The sequence below is a fragment of the Staurois parvus genome, unplaced genomic scaffold, assembly GCF_062004578.1.
Source record: "Staurois parvus isolate SC_StPar_1 unplaced genomic scaffold, SC_StPar_1.0 ptg000014l, whole genome shotgun sequence".
NCBI lineage: Eukaryota > Metazoa > Chordata > Amphibia > Anura > Ranidae > Staurois > Staurois parvus.
Window position 1 is genome coordinate 1,258,287 of NW_028317810.1, and position 16,895 is coordinate 1,275,181.

Consider the following 16,895-nt stretch of genomic DNA (forward strand, 5'->3'; position numbering starts at 1 on the left):
AGCAAAATAAATCTTAGAGACATTGTTGGATGGGTGAGTTTTCTTTGAATATTATAAGTGAATGAAATAGCGTTTTTGGTGCTTAGATGCAGCATAGTTCTGCTTTAACAGTATCCGCTGAGTGTAACAAAAAAAAATGGCAGGGTCACTTGTTGGTCCTTTTGCCTTGCAGTGGCAATCTATTATAAACTAATGGGTTGCCCTAGGCAATGAACATGACCAGTATGAAGGAACCCTTAAATTAGAACCCCAGCAATTTTATTCACTTTAAGTGGTAGTAAACTTTCTTTTGTGAAAAATTCCTGACAGGGTCTCTTTTGTCATAAATGTTTCCTGCCTGTCAACCATCATGTACACTAAGCCTCTCGTGCAGCTCCACGAACAGTTATGGCCCTGTTCTGTGCTGCTGCGATGTGACTCTGTGTGCATGCTTGGGAGTCACATGACAGCAGCCCAGCCAATCAAGCAGCTGCAGGCACAGAACCTGGAAGGAAAAAGTTGGGAGTGTCGAATTGATTACACCTCAGTGCTAGAGGGCTCGGTTTGACAGGCAAGTATGTAATAATGTGCTAATATGCTGTGCATACTAGTATATTATGACATAACCCACCTGGGGGGGGGGGGGCTTAAAAGCAGAACTGATAGTGGACTTTACTACCGCTTTAAGTTTTTGGGTAGAGTGCTGATAGTCTTTTTGTTTTGTTTTTTTCTCTTCATGAACTTTACCTCTTTCTGTTGCCTCCTGCTTGTGCCAGAGAGGCAACAGAGGGCAAGGGAATGTTAGTGGTGTCAAATAATGGAACCAGTTTAGTTTTTTTTTGTTTGTTTTTCTTGTTGCACTTTACCACCTTTCATACATTTAAAAGAGAGAGCTTTTTTGGTCATACATCTTTTCTGGGTCACAAGAGTGCACTTTTGCACTCCTGTGTCCCAGAATCAGGTGACATCCCACTGTCCTCACCATATTGCCAGGATCCACCCAGCTCCCTTGTTGACAGTTGGCTCTATCTTTCAGTGCTTAGGTGGGAGCTGGATCAGCTTCACTGAACCTCTCCTGCCCTGATGACAGTCACTGTCCTCCGCTCTAATCAGATCGAGAACTGAGTGATCAACAGCCCTTTGATTGCTCAATTCTAGGTCTTAGAGATGACATGGGACAGCTGCAGCATCACACCAGTGCTGCAGTATAGAGGGATGTATGTATGTTAGTGTGTGGGTTTTTTTTTTGTTTTGTTTTTTTATAACCCCAAAATTCTGCTTTTAATTGTTATTTGTAGCCCTGCTGGAGAAATTCTACAAATTATCCTGTCCTAGTTACACAACTTAGAACGAAACTGCGAAGAAACACTGGAAAATGTAATTTTACCCCTTTTCTATCATAAAAAAAAAAAATTGTGGCTGGAGTTCTGTTTTACTCTCTCGTTCTTTATAAACTTGTGGTTTAACTTTAAGTTGTATTTATGTCTTAAGCCACAGTACAGATCATGAGATGGTCCTAAAAGCAGATATCCCACTTTTACTGTTTGTTCTGGTAATTGTGGGATATTAAACATGATTCACAATTTAAGAAATGTTTAATGTTCAGTCTTGAGGAAAACATATCACAGTATCCTAGCCAAAAGGTGCAATTACAGATACTTTTTTTTGCTCTTCTTTTAGCTCCATCTGGAATTGTTTTTAGTAAACTTTAAGCTGCACTGCTGTTCCGTAATGCATTTAGTTACAGCTGCTGCTACAGTTAGCTACCTTCTTTAGAAGTGCAAGTGAAAGCGTTTTTGTTAGAAAGAGGTTCAAGCCTACTATGTCCATAAATGGTTAGAGTAAAAGCAAGCATTCCTAGTGACCAAGCTCTGTTTAACTGCACAGTCTGATACATTGAAGCTGCCAGGAAAGTCGTGTATGACTTTTTCCATTGCATTTCATCAATCTTTCATACTATTTTACCTAATTACCTCCATTTTAAGTAAGAAAAATGTCCTTTAATTTCAGACCTATTTTAAAACTTCTGTCTTTTAATGTTTTCATTAAACTTTAAAGACAGAGTAAACAAGTTGATAAAATTCCATTGAGACGAGCCTTAATTCTTTCATTATGGGATTTAGGTATCAAATTTGTACTAAACTGTGCAATGGAAACTATTGTAGATGCAATCAAAAGGTCCAAGGTAAATGTAAGTCATGGTCCGAATAACATGCACTAGATTAGGACACTGGCTTGCAGCTGTAGTCTCTATAATAGCAGTAATAACATCATGTTTTGATGTGTTGCAAAGCAACAGGAGGGATTTACTAAAAACTGGAGCACTCAGAACCTGGTGCAGCTGTACATAGTAGCCAGTCGGGTTCTAACATCAGTTTGTTCGGTTACGCTTTGACAATAAAACCTGAAGGCTGAATGGTTTCTATGCAGAGCTGAACCAGATTTTGCACTCCATTGTTAGCAAGTCTCCCCCGGAGTGATAAGGCACTGGAAGGAAAATCATCTTCACCAATAGCTTTTCACCTAAAGGCTGCTAACTGTGCTAGTGCTGAGTCACTGTATTTTAAGAACTATAAAACATCTTGCAGTGTATAAAGGATAAATAATGTTCCTTGATGACTCGACATTTTTATTGCATTTTTTTTAACCGCTTCAAGTCCAGACACTTTCACCCCCTTCTAGTCCAGGTCAGCTTTCAGTGCTCTCACAATTTGAATGCCAATTTAACAGGCTTGCAACACTGTCCCTAAATGAAACCGTTATCTTTTTTTTGTAGAGCTTTCTTTTGATAGTATTTGATCACCGCTGGGGTTTTTATTTTTTGCTATATAAATGAAAGACCGAAAATTTTGAAAGAAAAATATGCATTTATCTTATACAATTTTGCAAATAAATTATCTTTCTTCATAAATCTAGGCCAAAATGTATTCTGCTACCTCTTTTTGTAGGAAAATAACCCAAATCAGTAAATAGAACAAAATTTAAAAAAAGTTTACATTTTTCATTTTATTTATTTTTTGTACATACCATTACCCTATCAGTGCAGTATCACTGTACTACTTAGGAGGGTGATCAGGGTTTTTTGTTTTTTTTTTAAGGCTAGATTCACACATGTGCGATGCGGATTGAAGCTCAGGTTTCACAGCTAATTGACACAGTAGTTTTCAGCAGCTCAGGTCAGGTTTACATTGGGTTCAAGTCAGGATTTTATCCTGTTCACAACTGATGACATGCGCGGTTTAGAAACTGTTCCGGTAGAAGTCAAAAGCCTGTAATTTGCACCTTTGCCTGGACTGCACAGCTCAGAAATGGGACAGGACTCTTTTTCAGTCCACACTGCCAGTGCACTGGACATATGGGAACAGGCACCATAGGAAGAAATGTTATTTCACATGTCATGCGGATTCGATGCGGGTCAATTCGCACTCAATCTTCATATATGTGAACTTACACTGTGATTGCTTTTACAGCCATGCTCGCTGTTAAAGCTTACTCTCACTGGCTGCGTTCCTGCAGCCATTGAGAAATACTGTGAGAACTGTGATTGGTTGCAGCTTATCACATTTTACAAGGCTGCTGTGCATAGCCTTGTACTATGTGATCTCTATGATTGATCAGAGCTGATTGTAGTAAACAATGATGTCAGGAAATTACATCTTGTTTACTATGGTGCATGCGATTGCTGATTGGCCAGTCAGTGACCACATGGTATGAGGGCTGTCCACAGCGACCTGGTACACCAATCCTTGTTCTGCTGTGTCTGGTGGACACAGCAGGCATAGATCACACCGTTGCACACTCCCAGGCCGTGGATGCAGGGGGAAGTTTAGAAACGTCCACCCGCATCAGCTTTGTTCCTGTCTGGCTGATTATGTGCATGGGCAGGATGGGAAGAGGTTAAAGTGTTACTATACCCACAACAGTAAAATCAGTCTGTATATGCAGTAAAGCATGCTTGTTATACTCTCTATGGATCCTAAGGGGTTAATCCTCTGCATTGTGTAAAAAGGCCGTTTGATCCTGACTTGTTCAAATGTCCACGTCTTATCTCCTGATAAGACAGACTGAACCATAGCCATTCTGTGCATGCTCAGTTTAGTGTGTATTGCTAGAGTTTTGTTTTTTTTTTTTTCTTGGGAGAGTGCATGTGATCAGCACAGGGCCAATTAGCACTGCCCAGACAGAGATCTGGAGTTTTGCATCCCCAGAGAGCAGAAAGAAAATTCCTCCTACAAGCTTTAACATGTGCTCTGCTGCACACTGATGGAAGTCACAAGACTGCTCTAACTGCTGATGAGAAAAAGTATTTAGCAGTTTATATTTACTAAAATAATTGCACTTCCATGTGTGTACTGTGGGAGACCAGATATAGTGAATTCAGGGACTGGGGTTTAGTAACGCTTTAAATTGGTGATGACATTTTATATGCATACTGTTCCATATCTTTATGCCCGCATTTCTTATACATATGTATATTCTATAATGAGTAGTTGTCTATATATTGGCTAATCCAGCCAGTCCCCCTTTCAGAACTACTAGAGAGAGGAGGAAAAAAAAAAGTTACTCTGTATGGCTATTTTCAGTCCGGTTAGCTTGAATATGTAATGAGCAGTTATGGATATTTTAGCCCAATATGGAAACGTATAAGATTTCTAAGTTTTTCGTAGGTGATGAAAGCTGACACCTGGTCGGTTGTTATACACAACAGAGATGCTTTTACTTTAACCAGTTTTTATTGCTGTGGTCTGTTGTATAATAAATAAACATATTGCCTTTGTTAATCTATCATCAGAAAATCTAGCTATTAAACACTGATATATTTGGTGAAGTCCATCTCACATATTTACAGGAGAGGCTAACTGCCCTATTGGCAACTATTTACAAATACCTGGTTTAATATCATGAGACATGAAGGGGTTGATATTCTAAAACCAGAGCACTCAGAATCTGGTGCAGCTGTGCATTATAGCCAATCGGCTTCTAACTTCAGCTTGTACAATTAGGCTTTGACAATAAAACCTGGAAGCTGATTGCTTTCTATGCAGAACTGCACCAGATTTTGCCATCTCCAGTTTTAGTAAATCTCCCCTGAAGGGAAATATCTATCCTGTGTATGTAGCATTGTGATGTCACATGACCTAACCAAATGAGACTGACATTTTGAATACAATCATGTATTTAACATTCCACCATGAAAATTGATTTAGGGGAAAGTATAGTCTATTTGTTCAGACACCAGAAAGCTCTTGTTTTCAATAGTGTCATTTGTAATTGTTTGTGGACCCAAACATACATTTACCATGATATTCTCTGCTGTAGATGTGAAGTACAGGTGCTTTGTCTGGTAAAAGTGCTGTGATGGTGTTATGGTGCCATTCAAGCACATTTTTAGTTTTTGCAAGTGTGTGTATAACTAGTCAGGCCAGAGCTAAATGCTTTTTATAGATAAGTGGTGCACAACCCCTGTGATGATGCACATTTACCAGTATATCACTCATTAGCAAGATAGTAAGTAATATGTCCCATATTGTCCAACTTCACGTCATAGCTTATCAGGGAACTTTAATTAATGGCCTGACTCCAGTGGTTGTGCTCCTTTATTATAGGTTGTAATCCAAGTTACACGCTTTTATTTTATTATAGGTACTTATATAGCACTGTAAATTTACACAGCTCTTTACATATATTGTACATTCATATCAGTCCCTAATATATATAATGTAATAAATATATTTATATATAGTACCAATTATAAAAATGTGCTTCACTGACTTTTGAGCGGATAGAAGATAAAATACATATATGTTTTTAATTAATCTAGTTTAACTCAAAATGCTGTGGTTGATGTTTTAAACATTTTAGGGGAATGATAATTTGAGATTTTTGTTCACAACCAATGTCATTGACATTTTTCTGTTGTGAGTTAAATTAATATATGGCAGCTTGTATACATCTGATTCCTGTATGACTAAGGTCACCATGTCTCACCTGTGAAAATATTGAAGAGATCCTGAGAATCTACCACTTGCTAATAGTCTGGACAAATGCCATAACAAATGTGTGATAAATTACCCATTTGCTCCTTTTCATTCTTAACACCTCACACCTCTACTATTCAAACTGGGGAAATTAACGCACTTTTTTCACCTACACATTGACTAATGAAAACGTTTGCCATTTTGAAGTTCACTGTGCACCTGAATGCCATTAACCTTGGTGGTGTTGTATATTTAGGATTACACAACATTGCTGTTATGTTTTTAAATCAAGATAATCACTGTGTTATAAGAAATGCTAGAATAGAATTTTAGGGATATCTTTTACTTTTATTTACTATATAATAGTTCTTGAACAACTGCTGGAGAGTAAAATCTAGGCCATCTATAATAGCACAATGTCATAGCATTCCATATTTACAAGGACATGAGGCGTTGAACCAGAACACCAGGTTTCCTTTCCTCTTAAAACCAAGCTGGCCAAAGCAAACTATTTCCACGGCAGAGCAGTCTGGCTGCTGGGGATGCTGAAATAAAGTGTAGTAGCTTTGCTACATACAATAGGCTGCATGGTCTTCTTGCATTGGTACAACCAACTTCCCTTCTGCTCTGTAAAGAGAGAATGGCTTGTTTGGCATCTCAGCTGTTTTGGAACATCCTTGTATTTTCATTAATAGTACAAAGCATTCTTTGATTGGCTAAGATGGAAAAGCGGATGGATGACATCACAACCTTTACCTCAGCCAATCAGAGAATGCATTATATTCATTCATAAAAAAACAAGATTGTTCCTGAAAAGTGATAATGCCATCAAGCGATGCTCTTTCTGACAGCAGAGGGGAGGTCCCTTATACCAATGCAGAAAGACAACTCAGCTTTTACAGTGTGTATCAAAGATTCTAAAATCTATTACAATGTCCTCACAATGTGACTAGATCGTTCTGCCAAGCTGGCACAAATTATTATTATTATTATTATACAGTATTTATAAAGCGCCAATAGTTCGCTCAGCGCTGTACATTACAAAGGGAGACAGAACATGTGACAGAACAATACCAATACAATGCAAAACATGAGGGGATCGAGGGCCCTGCTCTTTCGAGCTTACAATCTAGGAGGGAGGGGGTGGTGGCACAGGAGGAGATAGCTGTGGGGGATGGAGTGGTAGGAAGAGTGGAGGAGGTCGGCAAGTTAGCAGGGGGTGGGGTAGGCTTCCCTGAAGAGATGGGTTTTCAGGGTGCGCCTAAAGGAGAGGAGAGTAGGTGATAATCTGATGGGTTGGGGCAGGGAGTTCCAGAGGATGGGTGACACCCTGGAGAAGTCCTGGAGGCGGGCAAGTTTCCTTTCACTATTTAAAGTGAAAGGAAACTTGGGGTTCTGGTTTAAGTGGTCCTTGTGCCCATTACTACTTCTGTTGCATCCTCATACCAACTTAAGAGAGCAAGTTCATAGAGAACCCTTCTTTCATTGTGTTTTGAAGAGAAATTCAGGTTACAAGCTAAGGTGGAAAGGGGTGCAGGGCAGCAAATCTTTTGTTTCTTGCCTACATGGCTCTAGGTCAGCAATTTGTTCTAAAAGCACTCTGGAAATTACGTATCCAAGTGTGCCTGCATGGTTTGAGTATCCAAAGGCTCCTCATAGGCTTCTTTCAATGATATGCAAAACAGCAGCTGAAACAGAACTTTGAGGAGGAAAGCATTTGGGCCTTTGCAAAAAATGGATCATGTTTTTGGCAGATTTATATGCTTTTCTGTACATATCTCAAGTACACATTCTTGCAACCTGAAATTCTCTAATAAAACACTTCAATCTGAGTGTCTACCAAAAGCATTATTTGAAACTGTGCTTACATTTTGTCATACTTGGCCTTTTTATATTTTACTATTACATTTATGCTTACTGAACACAAACCTAAAGTGACAGTATATTATTCCCATAGCTGTTAAGTTTATCAAAATGTAGACATTTTTATTTTAATGATGAAGGCTCCTTCCTTTCCATGTTATCTAATTCACATTACAGGTAGGTCAACATTCAGTAGATGGTAGTGTGCACCCAAATTACTCCTACAAACTTAATCAGATTTTCCTCCTAAAGAATATGTTAACCTCACCTTGTAAAACAATCCATTCAGTTTAAAATAGAAATGCAAGGCAAACCATTTGTGTATGCATATAAAAAAAGAGGAAAAAGATATTTATAATTTTTTTTTGTAAGTGATCACATACCCTCTGCTCTTAGCTGCATAAAGAGCTGGGGAAGGAGAAACTGCAGAGCAATGATCTTTTTAGTGAATGGCTGAGCAGTAGGGGTTTGTCAACAGAAGTCTGATCATCGGAGAAGAACACACTGAGTTCCCAGCACAGCTAGAAAACTGACCACGCCGTGCTCTCATGCCAGGTGTGGTCAGTTTTTAATAAGTAGAGGGACTGGCAGGAACACCAAGGATTTCACACAAAGGAAACAATACAAAGAGAACAGGATACTTTTTCATACAAGCACATGGTACAGCATATTCTTTAAGGGGAAGTATCCATTGAATTACTGTAGTAAACCCAAATATGAAAACATTTGTGGCAGTTTTGCTGCATAATATAAAATGACATATTGTGATACTTCCCTTTTTTATGTAGTCTAGAAAGGTATGACATAGAGTAGCTTTCAAATGGCAGCTGGAGCTTTTAGATCATAGGCCTCTAGGCTCTGCAATATGATTTTCTGTTTTACAATTGAAACCCTGTCATTCTACAGCCTTCTAAAAGCTGATATGCTATTTCTTTTTTTTCCTTTTCAGAACAACTGGAGTAATCCCCTCCTTAAACAATTGTGCAGAGATGTAAGATTGCTTTGTTGCGTGCATGTGTGTGTTTAGAGGCAGTTAATGGGTACAAGAAAAGGCATGTCTATTGGGCTTTGAAAATTTGCTAAACTGAAAACAATACACAGCAGCAGAATTAGAAAATTCTGTGGATTTTATTTATTCAGTGCACAGTGAAGATGCAACATTTTATTGAATGCATATTAATCTTTTTGCTGTTAGAGGGGTGCCATGAGTCCTATGTAGTATTAGGACCCTCTAACATCAAATGGATAAGGAAGAAATCTTGAGCAGCCACGTTTCTGTGTTTCGCCATGTAAGATGTCATTGATTCATGTACAATATCATTGTAGTGCATGCTTTCAGTTGTAAGTAGCCGAATGTCTGTATTGTATCATTTCCTTTATAAACAGCTATGTACAATATGCACTTGTTCTATTTATAAACTCAATCAAAAGGTACAGATGTTGAATGTTTAAAATGTAAATCTCCAGATCACCATTTCATAAGTTTTAGGTTTTTTTTTTAAACTTGTTTTAAGTGTGCAAATATCATTTTTGCACTGTAATAATGTAACTTATTAAATTAATTATAAAGCAGATAACATTTTGGTGCAATACGACTTATTGTGATGCTTCTGTTACAAGAAAACAATGTCAGTTACTGCAAACGCATGTTTGGCCTTTAGGCAATTGTAAATAAATTCAATTGTTGCTGACATGAGCATCATACAGACATCATGGTTTCAGGTAAATAAAAGTTTGTTCTACTATAGACTTTTGTGACTGGGTTGTCTTTCTTGTGCTACTGGGTTTTAATGTGTTCCTATAGTATCTCAGAGCTGGCCTAGTGCGCTTTTTATAACATGAGTCATCTACATGTGATGAAATTACACCCCCAAACTTAAAGCAGAGTTCCACTCACACTGTAAAAAAAATAAGTCAGCAGCTATAAAAACTGTAGCTGCTGACTTTTAAAAGAACAGCCACTTACCTGTCCCACAATCCTGCAGTGTCCTCCCCGCAGCCTGTTTCACCGGCTGTCCTGTGTTCCAGGCGCAAGCATCTTCAATGTGGCCCACTGCACATGCCGAAGTAGAGCAGCGCTTCCTGAATGGCCCCGTAGTCTTCTGGGACCTGTCACTTGTCCCAGAAGACTATGGGGAGAGAGGGTAGGAGGACAACTTCTGCTTCTGATCGCCTAGGCGATCGCAGTGGGAGAGGGTACCTGTCAATTTCAGGTACCCGCTCTCCAAAGGTGCCAATCCTTAATGGGGAGAGGGGGACCAGTCTTTAAAGCAGAACTTCCCCTTTTGGGTGGAGCTCCACTTTAATTCCCAACCAAAGTCTCCCTCCTTATCTCTTAGTAGACCCCCTATCTCAACATGTTATCATTTTTGACTGGTTTTTACTTGGAAATTCATTTTATAAGCATTTCTTTGTCATCTATTGAGGAACACAGAAATGTGGAACAGTCTAACATTTAGATTATACTGTCATCTACAGTAGGTTTGGACACTAATAAAACAAAAAGCATTAAATCAGCCCCTGAATACTCTCACATCCAACTGTCATACATCAGTTTTTTACTAGTCTAGGGAGGTTGGATACTAATCCCGAATTTGTTTCTGCAATTTTCGGTCTTCAATCAAGATAGTTGTTTTCACCATGGATATATGAGGATATTAGTGCATCTGAGGTCTTTTTACAGCAGCTTTCAGGATTGGTGTATCCTCAGCAGTAACTCGAGAGGCAGTGCCTGGATCCTGCTGGAACAAATATTGCGAGGATGGCCTGAAATGTGACCCTTAGGCACTGGTACAGATCTTGGTGGACTGTTACCCACAAAGCGATCTCCAGGTCCACAGCTGTGGCACAGCCTCTGGTGTGACCCAGTCTCCGAAGACTAGCTTGTGAGTAAGCCTATGGTTGTGGAAAGAATCTGGTAAGTTATCCTCAGGCACTGAACTCTGCAATGTAGAGCTTTTCAGACCTTGAGTACTAAGTGCTGATTCACACATATACGTTCTGGATTTCAAGGTCCGGTTTTAGTGCAGATTGCAATCTATATGTTCAGCAGTTCAGGCACAGTTTTTGTGACACAACTGCAGATTGTACTGTTCACAGGTTCAGGGATGATTTTTATGCAATTTGCAAGGCTTTTTTGGTTTTGCTGAGGTGGTGAGGAAAGAGGGAAGAGAGCAAACTGTGCTGAAACCTGATCCTGAACTGTTCACAGCTGAAGATGTGCGATTCAGCAGCGGTTCCCATAGAAGTCAATAGCCTGTAATCTGCACCCGAACCAGACTGCACTGCTCAGAAATCAGACAGGACTCTTTTTCAATCCTCACTAAATCCCCACTGCCAGATGTACAGTGGGGAAAATAATTATTTGGTCCCCTGCAGATTTTGTAAGTTTGTCCAGTTACAAAGAAATGAAGGGTCTATAATTTTTATCATAGGTATATTTTAAATGATTGAAACAAAATATCAAACAAAAATCCAGAAAAAAACACAATACAAATGTTATAAACTAAGTTGCAGTTCAGTGAATAAAATAAGTATTTGATCCCCTACTAACCAACAATAATTCTGGCTCCCACAGTCTGGCTATGTGCTCATGTGGTACTCAGACTAGTCCTGTCAATTTAAGAAGGTGCTCCTAATGACAACTTGTTATGTGTATAAAAGATACCTGTCCACAAAATCTTTCTTCCTTTCAAACTTTATGGGCAAGACCAAAGAGATGTCAAATAATGTCAGGGACAAGACTGTAGACCTGTGCAAGGCTGGAATGGGCTACAAGACCATCAGCAAGAAGCTTGGTGAGAAGAAAACTGTTGGAATGATTATTCGCAAATGGAAGAAATACAAAATAACTATCAATCACCCTTGGTCTGGAGCTCCATGCAAGATTTTGCCTCAAGGGGTAAGGATGATCGTGAGAAAAGTGAGGGATCAGCCAAGAACTACATGGGAGGAGCTTGTGAATGATCTCACGGCAGTTGGGACCACAGTCACCAAACAAATCACTAGTAACACAATAAGCCGCCATGGATTGAAATCAGGCAGCGCTCACAAGGTCCCCCTCCTGTACAGGCCCGTCTGAAGTTTGCTAATGAACATCTAAATGATTCAGAGGATTGGGAGAAAGTGCTGTGGTCAGATGTGACCAAAATTGAGCACTGGGACATAAACTTGACTCGCCATGTTTGGCGGAAGAAAAATGCCGACTATGACCCTAAGAACACCATCCCTATTGTCAAGCACGGAGGTGGAAACATTATGCTTTGGGACAGTTTCTCTGCTAAAGGTACAGGCCGACTTTGCCGCATTGAGGGGCCAATGGACAGGCTATGTATTGTAAGATCTTGGATGAAAACCTTCTTCCCTCAGGCAGAACACTGAAGATGGGTCGTGGATGAGTCTTCCAGCATGACAGTGACCGAAAACTGCCAAGGCAACAAAGGAGTGGCTCAAGAAGAAGCACATTAAGGTCATGGAGTGGCCTAGCAGGTCTCCAGACCTTAATCTTATAGAAAATGTATGGAGTTACCAAGCGACAGCCAAAAAAACCTTAAGGATTAAACCTTAAGGATTTAGAGAAGATCTGTAAAGAGTGGACCAAAATCCCTCCTGAGATGTGTGAAAACCTGGTAACCAACTACAAGAAACGTCTTACCTCTGTGCTTGCCAACAAGAGTTTCTCCAACGAGTCATGTTTTGCTTGGGGATCAAATACTTATTTTACTAATTGCAAAATAACATTCGTATCGTTCTTTTTTTCTGGATTTTTGGTTGATATACATAGGTGTATTTTAAATGATAGACCCTTAATTTCTTTGTAAGTGGGAAAATGTACAAAATCTGCAGGGGATCAAATAATTATTTTCCCCACTGTATGTGAACAGGAACCATAGGAAGCAATGTTATTTCACTTGTCATGCGGATTGGATGCGGTTCAAACTGCATCTAACCCACATGTGTGAACCAGCACTAAGGTGCAAAGCATTGTCTCCCAGACACATGGCATGCCTGGTGGGACCCAGCCTCTGAAAACTTGGTGAGGGAGCCCTTCAGGCCCAAACATAAGCGTATTTTCGTATAGCTTCGGAATCCCTATCTGCACCACCGCGGTTTGGTATGTGACCCTTACACATCCAGCCCTGCATTATAGCGTTAACCAGACCTATGATACTGTTCACATACAAGACACACTCCAAGTCTAGAGCAGTCTTTCTCAACTGGGGTGCCACAGCAAAATGTTAAAAAAATAACATACAAAATGAGGTAAATCAAGTAGCTTGCGAAGGGCTACTCGCCCACGTCTTACCAACCAAAGACGTCATTCGTTGCTTTGGTGCACGAAGTTCCCCTCACCTGTTTTCATAGCTGTGGAGAGGGAGTTCCCTGTGGTTCTCTCCCCAGGGTTCAGGAGGTTTGATTTCACCTTCTCTTTGCCCTGGCAGAGTATCGTGAGGCAGGACTGACCTGTGCTGAGCAGCTTTCTACTTGGTCAGCCATAGGTGGTGGGCATGGCCAGGAATGTGGCCACCTGTTTCCCCATCACACAGGATCCAGCAGTTGAAAATGGGGAAAAGAGAGCAAACTTGCAAGTCTTCTACCTCCAGCCCTGTGGTAAGTGACTGATGGGGAAAAACTTCCCCAGCAGGAATGCTGTCCGTCTGCTTATTGATTGCCCTGCTGTTACATACTGCTTACTTATTTGAATATTGTACAAGGCAACTCTGCCTCACAAACTACTAACCACTGAACTCTTTCACAAAGTACATTTTAGGCCTTGTTCACAGGGGTGTATGTAAGCATATATTCATGCGCAGGTCTTATTTGCCCCCAAGGGGTTGCACAGGTCTCCCATGTATCTACATACAGTCAGTCCTATTCATACCAGTTGGGACATAGTGGCTGGCTTCAAAGACTCCTGTGGTGCAGGTACAGGTGCATGTTCCCAAATGCCTACATTGAGAGTATGCTGGTATAGGTGAGCGACAGCCAAAACATTCCTTAGCACTGTCCTAATACAGACTTATGTTGTAAACAAATAAAAGGGGTGTATCTGACCAGGCCTGTTAGAGACTGCAAATTATTGAGAGCAATGGGTCTATGGCAGGCCATAGGTGGGCTAGTTTTTTTTTCTTCCTTAATCAGTGGACCTTGAATATGTGGATGGAGCAATCCTCCCCTCTGAACTATTATATCCTGACGGGGGAAGGCTTCCCTGCCATCCAAATACACTGATCAGCGTTGAAGGCTATAGCCTGCAGAGCTGATTGAGCAGGGAAAATCCGATAGGGTACTTGTACAGAAGTCAGTTGGTAGATCAATTTCTGTACAATCACAGGGGCCATATGTGGATTGAAATTTGTCCGGTCCCTACTGCACAACTACTGTAACATGAAAATGGAGATAAGATTATGAAAATGGAGGTTGTCAGTACAATATATGACTACATATCTACTTCAGTTGTTTTAAAGTACACCTGGCATGAGAAAAATATGGTAGCTGCCTTTCCTTTACTTCTTCTAAAATGGCTAGTTATCTGGCTGTTTATACTAACCCTCTGGGTTGCTTTGATGCCCTAACATGGAACAAAAGTCCAGAATAGGCAGATTTTATTAATGTCTGCTTACCTGAATATTCAGGGACACAAGGTGGGTGATTTACTAAAGCAGTAGAGGATGTTCGGCTTGCTGTGCTGAATTCAATCGCCCAGTTATGCGCAAACAAAAATCCTGTTTTATGTAAAGGATGAGGTCTACTTTCAACAAAAAATAATAAATGTATATTTTTTTGCTGGTAAAAAATCTGCATTAACTAGTCTTTGTTTTAGGAGACTGGAAAGATTGCAACAGTGATCAGCAGATCACTGGTGTCAGGTAGGTCTCCAGCAGACTGTCAGTATAAGCTCGGGCAGACAGTTTTACACTGACAGGAAGAATCAATTAACTACCAGGGCCGTGGTTGTTCATTGAGAACTACAAGCCGACCACCACAAAGACTGTCGGTAATTGTAGTTTATTGATGCACGTGCTCTCTTTGAATTGTGGCAGCAAGTACGGGGAAATGCTCCCCGTCTCGCTGTCACTAGGGGGGGGGGGGGGGGGAGTCTGATGCTGAATATGTTACATGTTACACCCTAAATATGGATGTAACGTTCAGAAAGGTGAACTTATCCTTTCATTTTTCCTTGCACATGATTAGGTATTCTTTGCAAAGGGAATTTTCACTTCACCTCATTCACTGAGCTAAGTAAAAACGCACTTTGCAAAATAAACATACTCTACTCCTCCAGTAATCAACCACGATGTATTAAAGCCAGAGGGTCAACATAACAGCCAGGGAACTGGAGAGAACTTTCCTCCCTCTAAAAAATACTGTTGACCCCTTGGTGTGTCTAACTTCAGCATTTTGGCTGACCCAAAACAAGCATGCAGAGCAAGAGTCAAAGTGAACTCAAAATTTGCATACTTGTTCCCTGTCAATAACTCAGAAGCCATTGGAACAGCATAAGCTAGTAGTTTCATGGCTATTATGCTGATTTTGGGTCACAGGGAACATACATACAGAACAAGAAGACTGGCCTAATGTAAGAACTCCATATCTGCATATTCAAGAATACAATGTCCCTGAATATGAATACTATGTGGCCAGTATTTTCGCAATGAGAGGGCAGCACAGTTCCGTTTAGGTGAAGCTCTCCACCAAGAATTTGAAAAGTAAAAAAGGAATTCTGCTTTGTCTTAATCTGCTTTACAGCACTGATCTGGCTTCACATGACAGATTCCCTTTAAGTGAACCAGAAATAGTAATAAATTAGCAAAAAACCATGCTTGTAAGAGAGAATGGAAAATGAACTCTGACATTTTAAGCAGTGACAGACTAAACCCGGCATATGTACAGTACCAGTCCTACTGCCACTTATGAAGAGATTTACAAAACTTTTTTTTTACATTGGTTAGTGTTTTGGAAACCTCATCAGTTTTATTTGCACACATTTACTGTCAATTTATCAAGAAAAAGGTTAAATAATGGAGTGCATAGGTAGGAGAAAACAAGGTCAAGGGCAATGTAGTCAGAATGAGTATCCATTTCTTCAGGCCAAAAGAGGAGGTTAGACTGAGAAATTTAGAAGTAGCAGGAGTGTTAGCATTAACAGAGATGCTGAAGTCTCCAAGAATGAGAGGGGGAAAATAGATGAATGCAATGTACCTCAAAGGAGGAAAGTGACAAAGTAGGAGGTGGATGAAGTACCTGAAAGGTGCTATGTGGGGGAGGCAGGTGAAATAGTGTCAGAATTGTGGAGCCAGGTTTACGTGATGGCAAGTAGATTGAAAGAGTTGGTGATAAAGAGGTAGTGGAGAGAAGTAAGCTCGTTATAGACAGAGCGGGAATTTCAGAGGATGCAGGAGAAGGGGAGGCTAGTTTTGGCAAGAGGAATGGAAACTAAATTGTGTGGATTCCGGTTGTTGCCAGATGGTGTGGGGTAATGGGAGTATTGGGCAGAGTTAAATGATGGAGGTCCGGGGTTTGGGGATATACTGTATCTCCAGAGGTTAGGAGAAGCAGAAGGTGAGGGAGGTAATATGGGAGTGCGATTTTTATGAAGGTACATGCCCCGGTGTCCTGGAGGTTTTATTAGCATGTGGGTTTAGAATTAGCAGGAGTTGGTGAGTGCAGTAATAGGAAGAAGACAAAAGTGGGGGTTATATACACAGATTGTGGGGTGGAAAAGAGGGATCCCATACAAGCTCCCCAACAATCCTTTTCCTCTCTCTGATCACTACCTTATTAGCTTCACTCTTTCCCTGTCTTCTACCTTCTCTCCCTCCAACCGCCTATCAGTTACTCACAGAAACTTCCACCACCTTAACCCTTAATTTCTCTACTCTGCTACTGACCAACTCCTGTCCTGCTCCAAACTAGCTACTTCTGTCTGTAACAGTTCACTGTCATCCATCATAAACACAATTGCCCCCCTCACTACACACAGAATCAGGTCCTGGCCTCTACAACCTTGGCAAACAGATAACAGCAGAAGTCTGAAAAAATGTAGCCGTGCTCTTGAGCACCTGCAGTGCAAGA

At 40.4% G+C, this 16,895-nt stretch overlaps 1 protein-coding gene across 2 annotated transcripts in view; it reads left to right on the forward strand.

Moving 5' to 3' along the window:
- Nucleotides 1-9,567, forward strand: part of ATP2A2 (ATPase sarcoplasmic/endoplasmic reticulum Ca2+ transporting 2) — a 78,214-nt gene extending 68,647 nt beyond the window's left edge. For both annotated transcript variants that reach the window (XR_016312623.1, XM_089676602.1), the window contains exon 21: nucleotides 8,770-9,567. Coding sequence is in view for 1 of the 2 variants with exons in the window: in XM_089676602.1 (XP_089532728.1) it covers nucleotides 8,770-8,783 (14 nt within the window). In the remaining variant the exon portion in view is untranslated. The remainder of the gene's footprint in view (nucleotides 1-8,769) is intronic.
- Nucleotides 9,568-16,895: the final 7,328 nt, after the last annotated feature.